Here is a 16902-nt window from a genome sequence, read left to right as displayed (position 1 = left end):
CGGAAGAATTGGGCTCGTGGATCCGCGCCTGGTTCAGTCCAACTTTTCCTTGTACTTGTGATCCATATAGCATCAACCATTAGATAAAACAAGGCACTGCATCTTGGTACTTGAACGCAGATGTATTTTATAACCATGTACAACCTTCTACCAGACATTTCAACTTAAATATTTACAAACATTTATTCCAACTTTAAGGGTTAGGGAGCAATAGTTTCTCCTTCACTTCACTTGATAACAACTATAACATCTTCATGGAAAGTGCTTCATTAGGCATGGTTTTAGGGCTCTTGTGCATCATTTACTGTCAACCATTCTGAGGTCACAGTATGCAGCTGACCATGACTGAATACATACTTAGGTAGATGGAGGGTGGTAGGATCGAGATCTATGAAATCATTACACTAATATTTACAGGTAAAGCTGAAAGAGATCATCATCATTGCCTTACTCTATGTGCAAGAAGTAACAAACCATCGCAAATAAATTATATAGCAGTCAGAATGATGATACTGATGCAATTACCTATCTTCAACATCATACCATCTTGGACGAGTTTGTGAAGTAGTAGAGGAGTAATATACTGCAAACATCATTGTAGAAATATGGTAGAAGGGAGCATGATGGAGAGATGATGATATGGCATATTCAAAATAACATAAATCATCTATAAATTTCAAAGAATTTTAACCTCATTCCACAATAAAATATCAAATGGTATCCTACAAGCCCCGAGATGCCAACCTCTTGACACAAAAAAACAGACTGAGTATCCTAAAAAATCAGATTTTCATGAAAACTTGACACTACCATTGGCCGATTGGCCCAGAGCCAGTAAATTTTCAGAAAAATGTGATACTGGTACGTACAGTCAAGTAAAATGTTTGCTCTTTCATTAAAATTTTAAAAGAAAATTGTAAAGCAAAGTTTTTGTTGGGGCTGCGGGGGTTTACTTGTTCATGTTTTAATGCGATTCCGTGGTATTTATGGGTATTAAAAAAAAAAACATTAAACAAAAAATAAAAAAAATAAAAAAAGTGAGTGAAAGAGGTGATATCGTACTATCGTATTCCACTCTTATTATCGTACTGGTTGGCACCTCTGCAAGCCCCACAACCAAATAGCAAGATAACTATTATTCCTGAAAATCTCATCAACCGTCAATCTGAGACCACAAGTGGTATTAAATCATTGAAATTATTGAATACAATTCAAGTCCAAGATAACTCAGTTTGGAATTGATGGAAAATAAGTGTTAAAGCAATATCAAATTGCATCCAAATAGAGCAATAGCTCTGCTTTATCATAATTGTGTCGATATGCAGGTCAAGATTATACAAGCTTTGGTGGGCGAAAAATGTATAAATGTACATCATATAAGTAGATGTAAAACTAATACCCTGACGACAATTGCTCAAGGGCATAAATTGTACACCAACAGAATTCCTAACCCTAAACCCTATGGACCAGACCCTTCTTAACTCTAACCCTAACCCTATAGCCCTAAACCTAAAACCTTATTGAAACTGTAGCCCTAGCCCTAACCCTATACCTTTATGGAATAAAAGCCAAAGAGATTGTTGCCAAGGCGAATATTGGAGAACCTATAAACGATAAAATCCAATGATTTATAATAGGGGAGATTGGCATGCATGTAGTGATCCACTAGTGATCATAATACACTGTATATCATGTTATAGGCATATATCATCTGCCAAAGAGACACAGGGGTATACAATCTGTGGGCTATGGTTCTTAGCAGACGACATCATCTCCACAGCTTGGTGAATGTTACCCTACAGTTAACCTCTGCCGGCCAGAGAAGTGCAATCATTAAAACATAACTAGGAGTGGCACCTTGGAATGGATATGGTATTCCAGCTACATTTCTTAAAACACTCATTTCAGGCCTGGAAGATCACTGGATGAAATGTCCCATCTGTTGTCACCCTGAAGGCGATTATGCCTGGTGTATAAGGTCACATTGCCTGCAATATGATCTGCATGACATGTTACAAATGATTGGGGTCTTGGCATTACATCATTGGTATACCATAGCTTATATATGACAGCACAACATGGATTACATATCTTCTGTTTGGAGCCAGTAGGGCGTTAACTCTTATACTTTTGCACATACATATTGCTCTTCTGGCTCTTAACAGACTACGTATTGGTATAACAAGGATTGCCTATGAATGGAAGGCCATGTAGATGACACAGGATCATGCATGGAGATCTGAAGAGGGTTGAAGGAAGGTATACCTATGTTCATGGGCCCCCCCCAAAAAAACAAAAAAAAAAATACTGACATTACTACTAGTGCTGTAACATCACGGATATCTCCAATTCCGTTTAACCGCCAGTCAAAACCGGACGGTTTTCGGTTAAACGATTTTTAAAAAAATTTTTTAAAAAAAATTAAAAAAAAATAAATAAAAAAAAAAAAAAAAAAAAAAATCATTTTTTTTTTTTTTTTTTTTTTTTTTTTTTACCGACTCTGTCGGCAACTTTCATTTAACTGCGAGGTGCATTTAACGGGGCCGATTTGTGCTTGTGAACTTGTCACAAATAATAGTAACAATGTTGTTTTTAGAAGAATGTGTAAGATCATTAATGTAAATTAAAAACAGTAGAGGACCTAGGACAGAACCTTGTGTAAAATTTGGATGAATTATTATTATAAACTACATATTGAGATGATGAGATCAATTACAAAGATTACTTTCAAATCAAGATGACAGACAAATTGGAGTGTTGTTCTACTTCTAGTTTTGGAGTGGTGAGTCAACACACAGATTAATGAGCTGGGAGACATTGCCAGGCATAGTGCCAGGTGGAGGGGCATAAATCGAAACTTTAAAAAAAAAAAAAAAAAAAAAAAAAAAAAAAAAATTATTAAAAAAAAAAAAAAAAATTATTAAAAAAAAAAAAAAAAAATCGGGAAAACGAAACCGTCCAATTGAAAACGGAATCCGCCATGGGCGGTCGGATACCGGACGGTTAAACGTTTGACTACAGCACTAATTACTACTCAAAACAACAATTTTAGGTCCATGGAATGAATTGAAAAGAATTACATTACATGTAATATATTCCATCCTTTGATAGTTATATTCTATACATTTAAGCCTATTTCTTTCATTTGATACAAAGATAATTACACCATCACGGTAGAGAAACTTTTATCACTTTCATTTCTTTAATTAGCATTTATATCATCATCCGTATTCTACTGATTTAAATTCTATAAAAAGGGCTGTTTAGTCTAGTAGTTAAAATTATGAGATCTTAGAACTCAATGGAATTTACTATCATTTATGTAAGCTTGTAATGTCAGGCATTCCACTCAATCAAAACACAGCCATTTGAAGCAACTGATAGCTCAAAAGGGCCCAAAACAAAGCATCAAAAGCTTGCAAATAACATATATTTTTGATAAAACTGCCCGTTTGTTACAAAAAATTCCAGTCAATCATCAGAGAAAGGTCAAAACTACAACAGTCAACCTTGAACATGACTTCGGTAGTTTATACAATGAGTAAACTCAGGCAAATAGTATGGTGTTCTCTTTCAGTAATCCACAATCATAATTTTGATCCAACCGACCTATTTGAAAGGCTCTGATGGAAAAGACTGGCTGATGATATCGTCAGACCTATCTCAAAAACATTTAAAGACAATTAAAGGCAATCATATCACATATGAGCGTGTTTTTCCCCTAAACAAAATACTGCAAAGAAAATGATAAAAGACAATGACAAAAATTAATTATCATGATTCATCATAATAACAGTTTGTGAAAGATGTTGGTCTAAATGAAAAAAAGTTATCCTGATATTTTTTCTCGACAGGAAATACTGTGAGTTAAATGAGACAGTAGCATAAGAAAATAACATGATTCACAACAAGAATATTTGGTGAAAGATGTTGGTATACATGTAGCAAACTTTACCAAGCATAAATGTAGCTAGTTCATAGCAAACAAAAACAAAAATGTCTGAAAAAGGGAGCAAACAAAATGGGGGGGGGGATGTTGTTGTACTTGTAAAGGCTAACAAAAAAACATTGGTTAACCAAACATCAATTATATTAGTAGTCAAATGATGAGAAGTAATGAAATGAGTATATCTACATGAGTATCATTTAGTAAGTCTCACTTTCACTCAAATTGACTATAAAAACTTGTGTTTTTGAACTTGTCCTCATGATATGGCTACACTGAATATAAATTGAATGACATTATCAAACAAAGGTACCGGACAAAAGAATATTTACAATTTGAAATGTGTTTAAAAAGAAGCTGTTTGTCAGAATTTTTGGACAAGCAGAGTCAACCATTTACGATTTTGATGACCAGATTTGAGCAACGATACTTGGCACGGCAGAAAATTCTAAATCTATACCTCTTGCAGCCTAGGACATAGAAAAATCGCCTCACATTTTTTCATATAAACATAGGCCTACATCTATTATATTGTGTCACCTGGCTATATTTTTTTCCACGGAAGGACAAAGTTGCACCTTTTTCACCTCTTATGGCAGAAAGATTACCGTCGAGGAAATTGCCAATTCATGATGAATAGTTTGACAAATTCTAGGGTATCCTTGAAATGTCAACTTGAATTTGGGGCGAGGAGGTAGTAGCTATTGTTTTCAACCTCAAGTCTGGAGAGCACCTGTTAAAGAATGTGCGTGTGCTCTATGTATTGGTCCGAGAGATTAATGGGGTTTGGTAAGAGGGGATAAAGGTGTACCAAGTGGGACTTTAAAAGAGCTCTATATGCTGCTTTATAGGCTTAGCTTCAACTCATTAAGGGTCCAGCCAGCAAGGTCAGAATAATCCATGCATGGCAATTAAGAGAATCACCAGACTCATTACATGAAAAATCTAATTTTAATCCCTAACATGAATATTACTCATTAATTACTGGTACAAGAAAGGCATCTAGTATTACATCTAGGATAGTTCAAACCAGTAGTCCTACAGTAATCCATTTCACTGAAATCGTCTCAAACACAGACTATATAAAAATTAAATGAAATGACTAGCCAGGGCTAATGAATTCACAACAAATTACTCTAATGCTAATATGCTATTAATAAAATAAATCAAATAGGGAGGAAGCTACCAATAAACAATTAAGTATATTCCATGGAATCAAACAGATAATCATTAAAATTCAACAGGGAATGGGAAGTAAATAATGCAACTAATGCAACAAATGCTATCTCAATGAGAGGGGTAACACAAAACCAATCTTGGAATACACCATTGGGGGAACTGCAATTGAACAGTTAAACTTTAAAAACCTCTTACTTTAAAAAAATGAGTTAGTTTATTCTTTTAAATCAGATTTGATGAGTTAACTAACAAGTTAGCAAATATCATGAAAAACAAAATAATCCACAATAAAACCTGGAAAAAGGGGGTGAAAAAAAGAATAAACTTACTGCCTTGCCGTACTTCTTGGCCTGCAAATGTATTCAAAATCATATGCTTAGCTATCAGTTTACACATACTCAACGCATTATTATAAAACCAACTGAAGAAAGAAAAAAACACAATTCTACTAGGTCTATGCTCTGGCTACATTGGGACATGTTTCTAATTGTGTTCTCATTTGCTATACACATTCTGTATATTCCTATGCTTGTTTAGGTTTACCTGCAAAGCTAGTTTTATATTTTTTGTACACCTGATATCATTTTTTAACCTTAAATGTAAGGTCTAGTGAGAGCATTAACAAACTCTGATAGTTCCCCCCCCCCCCCTACCACAAACAATTGATTTAGGTCGTATAACAAGCTTTCTGGGGAAAACAAAATAATTTCTTGCAAGTCCAGGCCATCATGCCTAATAGACAAAATAATAAAGGGTAATGTACAATGTAATGAATATGAAAATAAAGAATACAAAAAATATCAGAGATACATATTGCAATGACCACCAAACTTGAATGAAATAACAATTACTCCAGCATTTTGCCATTAAGTGAAACAGCCAGGTGGACAATCTTCTGTCAAAGTGATCTTTGATGGAGCAACAAACAACAGACAACAAATAATTTACAAAAATGAATAAATGAATAAATAAACAACATCAAAAACACAATTTTCATGCTTTCAACAAACGTTATACATGCTTTCTCATCCAATTCCATCCAAATAATAATAAATCAGCTCTCCATGCAAGGAATGTCAAACTTCAATCCCATGAGATGTGAACGTGCATCCACATAGCAAGACATGAAACAAGAGAACAGCACAACAATTGCAATGATCATACACAACCACATTCACCTTCAATCAAATTTCATGCAAATACAACAGCGTAGTTTTGAATCTCTCACTACAATGCAGAAAATTTAAGTAATCATTACGAGGGATGTGATGCACATATATTATATTCAAATGGAATATCATCCAGAGATTTTTGTGTGCCCCCCCCCCTCCCCCTCCCCCTCCCCCATACATGAAGGGACTGTGATGGGATTTAAATTCTTTAGGACTGCTTGTCTGTAGTCCCTGACTTGTTGTTTGGATGATGTACAGAAGAAACAAAATGTGATGTGATAAAACTGGAAATGACTCACACATGGTGTATAAAAACTGAAACATATCACCAAACATGATACAGACATCTCCTCCCACATGTGCTTTCTGCATTAAATTGCATTCTTCATTTTTTTTTTCCTGCTTGGGAGGCTTTTTGAGGTAGGGAATATGGAAAAACAGTTCTCAGCCCATTCTGGGAGGTTGTGATGGATTTCTGTGAAAGTTTGGATCGTAATACACTGTCAAACGTCAGCGCACAAATCAATCTATTTTTTGGCATGTCTCTGGGTGAAGAAGGTTACGGATTGGCAGCTACATCTCTCCTGAACTATAATAAGATTTACACATGGCATCATTTCAAGATATGATCGTCACATACATGCCAGGTGAAAGGTCTACTAAAAGGGAAACATTTTATTGGGCCAACCATTTTGCTAAATATATTTGAAGGTTGAATTCTTTTCAATTATCAAATTGGTTCATGAAACTAGACATATTTGTCTTATACCTTGTATCCCTTCATCTACACATAAACCACTACCCAATTTTCGTTTGTTTGCTTGTCTATCGTGTGTCTATTTGTTTGTGACTTGAGGGGGGGGGGGGAAACATTATTGTTGTTGTTCGGATGTATTCAATCACAGTAACCTGTCCTTGTATAGCGAATATGAGATTATAATGTTTCTATATGCTTTCAAGGGACTATGGGTATTTATATTAGACTGTAGATATAATAAAGGACCTGTCATCATCAAACCTCATTTATGATGTGGATTAGACTGTCAGTCTGAACATAAATTAACAGATACATTCATTCCTCCACAGAACAGGCTGGTTGGCTGCTGCCAAGAACCATGAATGAGGTTTTATAACAAGATGTAAAAATATACTGCTTTAAACAAAAAAATACCACTAGCAAAAATACAGAACAGCAACAATGAACAAACAATCCCATGTTGGGTTACTCTGAAGATCCTGAAGCAAGCAAGGGAGAGAGAGTACCTTAATGCTAACCCTAACCCAAACCCTAACCCTAGGGCAAGGAGCATGTGACCTTAAGACATTAATGTAGCTTTCTCTCTCTCTCTCTCTCTCTCTCTTTCTCTCTCTCTTGTTTACATCAGAATCTAAAGGATAAGACCAAGTTGATCTTAAGAGAATGAGATTGATGAGATCAAATCAAAATAAAACTGATTGCTGAAAAAAAGCTGTTGTCCTGTGACGAGATGACTGAGAAAGTGGCCATTCTAGATAACAGTAGGGGTAAGATGTACTGCTTGTTGATTATAACTTTTCATGAGCACTTAGTATTCATTGGCTGTTTGCTATTGATTATAGAAACTAGATGTGACCAAAATGTGAATCTACTGTTGAGAATTTCAGGTACCACAACAATATCATTTTAAATGTTTCTATCATGAAGCAGAAACGGAGAGCATGTGGATGATCTTCTAATTAGATGGTTCAATTAGATCTCTTGTTAACCATCTACAACTGCACATGCCTCAATACAGCTGAGAATCTACCATGCTTATATAATATTCTGCTACAAGAATCTGATGGCAAACGTCTAATCAGTGATAACTATCAAATCAGAACAATGTTAGTCTGAACTACAAACAGCAGAAGATACTACCTTGGTAAGTGGCTCAAAAACTGTCGCAATGAAGTGCTGAATGTGGGATTAGTTTGAGGAGTTAGGAATGAACAGGAAGCAAAGAGGATCAAACTGAATATAAATCAAAAGCAAAGGGCAGTTGGCAATCTGGGATAAGGGGTGTTAGCATTTTTCTGCACAAGAAACAACTGACGGCAGAGCACTGTGGCTGACTAACATGAGGACCAGTCTGGGCATGCTCAATTCTATAGTCTGGTGACCCACCTGCGCAGCAGCCTTTCCCTGGATGGAGCTTCCTGTCCCCAAGGACGATGAGGTCTTTTCGTTAAGGGACTCCAGGCTATTGGAGTTGGAGTTATTGACCATGAGCATGGGGTTGCTGCTTTCAAAAGGTGGCCGCAGGTTAGTTGCACTGATACCCACACCGCTGCCAAGTTTATTGGCAAAAAGCTGCTTGCGGGCTTCGACCAGAGAGTCAGATTTCCTGGAGCTGGACAGGGAGCTGGAGGTAGGGGAGGGCTTGGGGCCACTGGGCTCAGGGTGAGAGTTGTTGGTTGGACTTGAGAAAGAAGATGTTGTAGGTGTTGTTGATTTGGAAGAGGCAGGTGAAGGAGATGTTATAGTTGATGTTGGCTTAGAAAAAGCGGGTGAAGGAGATGTATTTGTTGTTTGCTTAGATAAAGCAGATGAAGATGTTGGTGTACTTGTTGTTTTTGAAAAGGCAGTTGAGGGAGATGTATTTGTTGTGTGTTTAGATAAAGCAGAAAAAGAAGAGGTTGAACTTGTTGGTTTAGAGGAAGTAGATGAAGATGCTGTACTTATTGGTTTAGATAAAGTAGATGAAGATGTTGTACTTATTGGTTTAGATAAAGTAGATGAAGATGCTGTACTTATTGGTTTAGATAAAGTAGATGAAGAAGTTGTACCTATTGGTTTAGAAAAAGCTGATGAAGATGTTGTTGTACTTGTTGATCTGGATAAAGCAGAGGTGGAGGAAGATGTAACTGAGCACATATTGGACAGGGAAGCAGTAGACGAAGCAGAAGAAGAAGAAGAAGAAGAAGAAGAAGAAGAAGAAGAAGACGAGGAAAGAGAAGACTGTGATTTATGAGGTATAAGAGAGGGCTTATTAGGTGGAATAGGTGGAGGAGTACCTCGGGGTGACACATTGCGTTTGCCTGGGGTGGTGGATGATGGAGAAGTCACCACAGGTTTCACTTTGTCAGAGACGGCATTAGTGCTGACACTGGCAGGAGCTTCTTTGGTTTGGGTCGTACCACTGGGCTCTGAGGGAGTGGAAGAATTGAGTTTGTTCGGAGTGCTTCCAACTGGATTGAAGACTTTCTTGCCAACAGGGCTCGTGAGTTGAGCTGCGGCTGCTTTCACATTCATACCACCATATCCCCTTGTTGGAGATTTATCCCTAGTGTCTTTGTCTTTTGGTGATGTAAGAGTGTTACGCAACTGAGAGACTTTTCCAGCAGGTTCTTTTGCTTTCAAAGAAGTATCTCCCGAAGCTAAGGTTGTAGGCCTGGACATAGGGTTGCTTTTAGGTTCACTTTTGTCAGATTTAGGCGAGTCTGTACTGTCTATTGATTTCTTTGCGTGCTGCTGTTGCTTGCTAGCTTCCTGAGTTACATTTGAAGCCTTGCTAGGTTGTGGAGCGACAACCGCTACTGTTGGAGCACTTTTTCTCAGTTGTGATGAATTTGCAAACATGGCACTGCTGCTGGGTATCTTTGTTCCTTTCTGAGACAACCCTGAAGAAGGTGAAGCTGACGATGCCTTCCCAGATAGTTTGTCCAGGCTGGAGGCAGGACTGAGAGGCCTACTGTCCTTGCCTGCCCCTCTGGAAAAGTTTGTGGTACTAGGCTTCGGCTTTGAGGTTATGCTTGGTTTCTTACTTTCAGACGGATTGCTCTTTGGACTGGGAACAGCAGGACTCACAGAGTGTACCCTGCTCAAGGAAACAGTCACATTGTTATCTTCAGAAGATGACGACGATGATGATGCCTCAGACTTATCAGATTGAGGTGGAGTCTTGTACCCCTTTGCACCATAAATTTTAGCTGATGCTTTTGGTTTCAATACAGCTGGTTTACGAACAGACCCTGGGGTCTCTTTCCCTTTAGAAGTCTTACTGTCACTACTGCTCACTATACTCTTTGAGGAACTTCCTTTTGCATTGCTGTTCAACTCGCTACCATTTGCAATTCGTCCATTCACTAATTCTGGCGATTTCTTAGAAGACTTTTTGAGAGCTTCAAGCTCTTCCCTAAGCTCCCTAGTCCTCATTTCCTCTCGCTGTAACCTTCCCAACAACTGCTCCCGCTCAATATCAAAATCTGACAGCTTTTTCTCCATCTCAGCTTCCATTTTGACACTTTTGTTTCTTTCTTCGGCCGCCAACTTTGAAGCATTCTGTGCTTCAGCTCTCATTGCTTGAGCTTGGGTCTCCCATTCCATGGCTCTCTGTTGAGTGTCTCCTAGCTGTTGTGCTAGTAATAAATGCTTGTCAAACATGAGCTTGATGAATTCAGCATGCCTCTTGCGTTCCTGGATCAACCGGCCTTGACCTCGCTTGCATTCTCTTTCTAGCTTGCTCTGCTGGGCTTTCTCAAATTCCACCTGAAACAAATAAAACACACACAAAAGATAAGTGTAATGACATTATCAAAAGCTCTATGTAACCATAATACAATACACAACCACATTATATTCTAATATTCTTCAAACAATGAAAATAAACCATTATCGGAAGCTATATGGCATGTGCATTTCATAAAAATAGATTTTTGAAGCCATGGTAACAAATCTTTTCTGCACCTATATTCACCTGATATTCATAATTGTTGTTTGCCAAAGTATTGTACTGACAAGCTAGCTTCTTCATTTTTACCTGTCCAACTAGAGGAGTTTCATTCACCCATATGAACCTCACACAGATTTCAGGTCCTAAACTTAAGCTTCTCTCAAAACCATCACACTCAAGATGGAGAATACCGTAACCACCAATCTGAATTTTGATGTATCATATAATATTGATGTAAATATACTTGCTGTAGGGCATGTTGAATACAAAATATTATCTGGAATATTACAAAACCATCTACCAGACTATATGCAAGCATTCTGTTCCTCCAACCCTCTAGCTCATTCCTGACACAGAAAATATTCACACAATTGCCATCTTACATTCTCCCACTAATCCTCATCATTCTAATTTCTACAGCCAGGAGGAGAGCTGGCCATGCAGGGCAGTGTGAGGAGAGAGAGAGTGGGAGAGCAGTGCGATGAGAGAGAGTGGGAGAGAATAGGAGCGAGGAGAGAGTGAGAAAAAAATGCTTTTTAAAGAGCGATTCTCTTGGCATGAGTCATAGTGCACCCGTGTCACCCCCACATGGGATGTATGCAGCAGCAGCTTATAAAGGCTTTCAGTCATCTTAACCTGCTACACTCATTCCCTTACAATGCCAACTTCACACATTATCAGAGGGTGGCTACTGTACTGGCTAGACATGCTAAAATAACTCACAGCTTTTTTCTTTCACTCACAGTATTAGGCACCAATGGCATTGTTGCAATGACCCTTAATCAAATTGCAAGCATTCATGGCTGTAATGTAATTATCATTCTCTTGAAAAGATCAATAATGAATTGAAGGGAATTTTTAAAGCTTACTGCATAAATGTAATTACCGTATTTTATGTTACCAAAAAAATCTTTTGATTGATAACAAATACCTTCATTAGTAGCGGAGCTCTTTAGTAATATTGTCTGGTTCTTGACTTAGCTTTAATTTACAATATAAAATCCCATAATGTATTGTGGGCTCATATCATGAATTAATTTATAGACATGATATTATTAACAACATGGGGATATCATGTGTATGGCTGTATGCTATTTCCTATGTACCTATCTTTTACAGATCAGTAAAACTTTAGAATACAATTTCCATTTCCAGCTTGAATTCAGAAATAGATTTACAAATACCGGTATACAATAAATATTTTCTGGATGTAAATCACTTCTGAAAGCAATAAAGGGTAATTTTGTTGGAACCAAAAAACTACTGCCAAATCCTCATGTTTTGGAGCTGACAGGCTACTGTACAAAAGAAAATTTCTGTTTAATATACTACAGGCCCTGATACTCAATGCATTACACATGTATTGTACTATGAATTGCTATGGGGTACCATATGATTTAATAAAGCCATGAACCTGGCCAATTGTTCATCAACACGATACATGATAAAAACCTACAGTATTACGATGGCAAAAGACCACCAATAAAATTTGCTATAAATGCATTTGCAGTGTTCTGCATCATTGTAATGAAAAACTATGTACATGTAATGGTAAGCTATTCCTTGAAACCAGACTCAAAAATATTCTGCTTAGATCTATTTTTTGTTGATATATTGATATTTCTACATTTTGATAATCATGCATATCCAACGACCCAAATTTATAAAATGGTCCATCACACACAAATATTCCCCATCAAAATTCTTTTACTTCCCATTACAATTCTTCTCCTCTTTATACAAATACACTTGTTATTGAACATTCATATCGAGTGCCTGTTTCGAGTGCCTGCTTCTGATGCAAATCCATATTGCAGTTCACAACAAGCCCACACATGTAAACATGTTTTCATTGAGTCACTGACTGCATTTGACATCCCTGAATAAGCTTAATAGCCATGAAATACAAACACAAGAGCCTGCAGTAAATTTGATAGAATTAATCCAATTATTCCCCAACACCATATTGTTTGCTTCTAATTTGATTTTGGAGATATTTCTGTCTTCGACAATGGCACCTGCACTTTATACCAGGCTACTCACAAAGTGCTACCCGCTTCACTTTTCCCTACATTTACATCATGCTCTCGAGATTAATAAGTAATTAAATGCTCCTTTTCCTTCATATGGAATAACCACATTTGTGTATCTCCTTTTATTTCCTTGTTTAACGTGTACATGTACTTACTAGTACAGGTTCTCCTTTTCCATACTATCATTTTTTTGTATATTTCTACCTTCAAACCTGTTCATTTTTTTAAAACCACATCCTAGAAGTCCCTGGATCAAGCCTTTCAGGTTGCCCAGCATTTTATAAAAATTAAATTCTCTGATTTTTCTCTGAATTTCCTCTAGCTTTTCCCTGATGGAGCTTCAAAATTCAAGCTTCAAAATTCAAGAATCAATCTTTCAACTGATTTCCAGTTTGAAATGTCTTCAGTAAGCAGTGTTGTATGTTGTAGGCGCTTACATGTAAGTTAAAGCAGAAGAGAAGCATGCATTGTCAGAAATATGTTATACTCTAAAAAGCAAACATAGCCAACCATTCGGTGACTACGCTATTTAGACCCGGGACAAAACATAAAGAGACCAACAATCTTTTTCTTCTACCAAAAAATATCCCTGATTTCCCCCTGATTTTAGTGATATTTCTAAAAAATCCCTGACTTTTCCATACTGGAAAAAGGAAAAAGAAAGAAATAAGGACACCCATTTTCCAGGTTTTCCCTGAGTTCCAGGGTAGCTGGGAAGCCTGGCATTTGATGTCCACGGACGGCTATCAAAAGTTGATTGTACTTGTGTCCTGATAGACTGTCCATCATGATGGCTTCATAACAAAACGGTGCAGGACCGTGCAGCAATGGCCTGGGGCAATCAGGGTGGGTAACCTCACAATAACTGACCCTAGCAAGCCTTTATATTAAGCCTGGGAAACAAGTTCAAATTTTCCAACTCAATACAATTCTACATTTTTTAACAAGATTAAACGCACAACTTGCTCACATTACCTACATGTACGACTCAGATGTATATGTATATTAAAGAAAGTAGGGAAAGATACTGCGTAAATGAAAATGAGCATATGGGGAAATGCTAGAGGGAGAACACAAGATGAAATGAAGAAGAAGAAGAAAAAAATGACGGAGAAAAAATACATGTCGAGGGTGGGTACATCCGTACATGTATGGGAAGTTTATTTCTTTTTCTTTTCTTTCTTTCTACAATCTGTGTGCATGCGGCATATAGTGGTTGATTGTATAAGTTCTCAAACTAATTTTAAATATCAAGCAAATTATCATTCAGAAAACAGAGGCACATCCATTTGTTAACTTTCTGAAATTTCAAAATAGTACAAATTTTGTTGGCTTTACATACTGGAATGAATTGCTTCTAATTAAATTTATGGTAACTTACAATATCTTCCAGATGATATCAGATGTGTTAACAGGCGATATCATGATTATATGATGTTTAATTTTCTCACTTTGTCTTTATTTCACTTACACTAGTTCCTAATATTAGTACCACTGTTACCTCAATACCCCCCCCCCCCCTTCAATATGATTCTAACACTGAGTTTTTTTAAAACTCTCAGGAAACAAATCAAAGCACTGAATTTAAAATACAAATATGGGTTTGGTGTGAAGCTGTCTCAAAGGTTTGACCAGTTAATAATGATGGATGCAATGATCTTTGCATCAACTCAGGTTTCAGAGAGAGGTTGGGACAGAAAGAGGGTGAGGTGAGTGTGTGTGTGAGCGAGAGGGAGGGAGAGAGGGAGGGAGGGAGGGAGAGAGGGAGGGAGAGAGGGAGGGAGGGAGGGAGAGGGTGAGCTGGAGGTAGGCAGAAATATAGAAAATATGCCTGGGGAATGGATTTGGAGTGCAGATGTTTGTAGAAAGGTTTTGTGCGAAATGATCAGTCAATTGACCGACCTCTTTAAAGGCAGCCCTCCTTTCTCAATCACGGGACTTCTACGCACAATAACGCCTACAAACCTGTCGGCCACAATTTACTATTTACAGGGATTGTGTAGTATTGGCGAGGAACATATAAGCCTCAGTCTAATATTTACTTGCCTTGATTTTTTATGATTTTTATTACCCTTAATACATCCCTCTCCTCCCCCCCCCCCAAAAAAAAAATATATATATATATATATATATATATATATATAAAATAAATAAATAAAAAATAAAAGAATAAAAAATAAATAAACAAATAAATAAACAAATAAATACAAATAAAGAGTGTAAACTGGCTTGTACTAGTGGAACATGTTAAAATAAGACCAGCATTTGAAGTTTTACCCTAATGACTGTAAACATAAAACTAGGTTCAAATACCAAATGTAGGTGACCATGTTTCTTGAACAAGAACCACTGGCTTATAAATGCACTTCAAGGTTTCTTTCCCTTAAATCAAATTATAGTACACTGTGTCACAAGTACTCCAATGCACGCATAAGGCAGGATAAGCTGTAACATATGAAAGTACCTGTAATACGTATATGGGGAAGCATATCACCCTTGTATCAACACTTTCAAAACCATTTTTTCTGTTTTCTTTGTCATTGGTTATCACTTATCTTACATTAATTTTGACATGCACGTAACGGTGGAACTCCTTCAGAGACACCCTATAACTTAATGTGGGATTCGCAATAAGTGAAAAAGTAAAATTAAATTGATACATATTAAGTGGATTTTGTTAGTGTTCTGTTCTTTACCTGTTGCATGAGTCTTTCCCTCTCCTTTTCCAACATGTATGTGACATCATCTCCTTGTGCAGTGTCCTGGGCATGTCTCCTCTTCTCATCCTCAAGTTCATTCACAGCCTAGAACACACAACAAAAAGAAAACCATAAAAAAATTACATTTTGCTTCCAAATTAACCACTCACAAACTTCTCCATCCAAATCTGCATATCAACATGCATCTTATCTCATGAGATGGGTAGGTTGAGCGTGACAAAGTGTAATGCATTTCATATTTTTTGTATCTGATAGCATACAGATAAATGAGTAGCTACTTTTTTTCAACCCCACAAAGAAAAAGAAAAGATGTCTTTCACTGTTGCATACATATATGTGGACGAGCCATTACCAATGGTAATGGGGATCAAGAGGAAGAGGAAATCTGAACTGACCTTGGTATGACTGGCTTTGAGTGTCTGAACTTGGTTCTTGAGCCTCTCCTCTGCTTTCCGATGATGTTCTATGACTGCATGCAACGACGCCACAACGTCCTTGGTATCCGCTCCTTTGGCCTTCTCCTCATCCGAGTCTCCCTTCCCTGCTGCCTTCTCACTGTCTCTCACCAAGGCAGTGTAAGGGTTAGCCAACGTGTACTGCCGATGATGATTCTTGGAGGGTTTCAGCAGCTTGGTACGCTCATTCTGAAAAGGGGAAAGGTAGTTGAGTAGTTTAACTTAATTATTAATTAGTAGTGCAATTGTTTTTCTAAAGTCTGTGTGGGAGGTGATTATTTTTGTCAACATTAAACAAATTCAGGAACTGATAGTGGAGCGGAGAATGTGCCCAAGGTGTTAGAGGAATTTTATAAGTCTCATCTTAAGCTAGACTTCGGCCAGATCGAAGGAATAAAATACCAAAGAGTTCATCGCATTGCGGCTGCTATAAGGCCGAGACCAATAAAGGCTTGATTTGTTTATTACACTGACAGAGAACTTGTCTTGAAAAATGCAGGTACAAATGTAACTGACTAGAATGAGGCAATTGTGTTGTGCTGTTTTATGTTGTGTTGTCCTGTGTTGTACCGTGTTCTGTATACATCCATACTGTATGGTGTAAGATCTCAAAATTTAGAATGGATAATGAATTTTTTACAGAATAGATATCAAAGGGTGGTTATAAATGGCGAATGTTCTTCATGGATCAAAGTTAAATCAGGCG

At 37.2% G+C, this 16902-nt stretch overlaps 1 protein-coding gene across 2 annotated transcripts in view; it reads right to left on the bottom strand.

Moving 5' to 3' along the window:
* Positions 1–16902, bottom strand: part of LOC579914 (cortactin-binding protein 2) — an 81252-nt gene that overhangs the window by 33024 nt on the left and 31326 nt on the right. For both annotated transcript variants that reach the window (XM_030972840.1, XM_011662630.2), the window contains 3 exons: positions 16137–16385; positions 15718–15825; positions 9331–10804 (listed from right to left, as the gene is read on the bottom strand). In XM_030972840.1, coding sequence (XP_030828700.1) covers positions 9331–10804; positions 15718–15825; positions 16137–16385 — 1831 coding nt within the window. The remainder of the gene's footprint in view (positions 1–9330; positions 10805–15717; positions 15826–16136; positions 16386–16902) is intronic.

Source organism: Strongylocentrotus purpuratus, unplaced genomic scaffold (assembly GCF_000002235.5).
Source record: "Strongylocentrotus purpuratus isolate Spur 01 unplaced genomic scaffold, Spur_5.0 spur5_scaffold_6, whole genome shotgun sequence".
Classification (NCBI taxonomy): domain Eukaryota; kingdom Metazoa; phylum Echinodermata; class Echinoidea; order Camarodonta; family Strongylocentrotidae; genus Strongylocentrotus; species Strongylocentrotus purpuratus.
The sequence above is the reverse complement of the archived record's forward strand: the minus strand, read 5'-3'. Positions and strand labels throughout refer to the sequence as shown.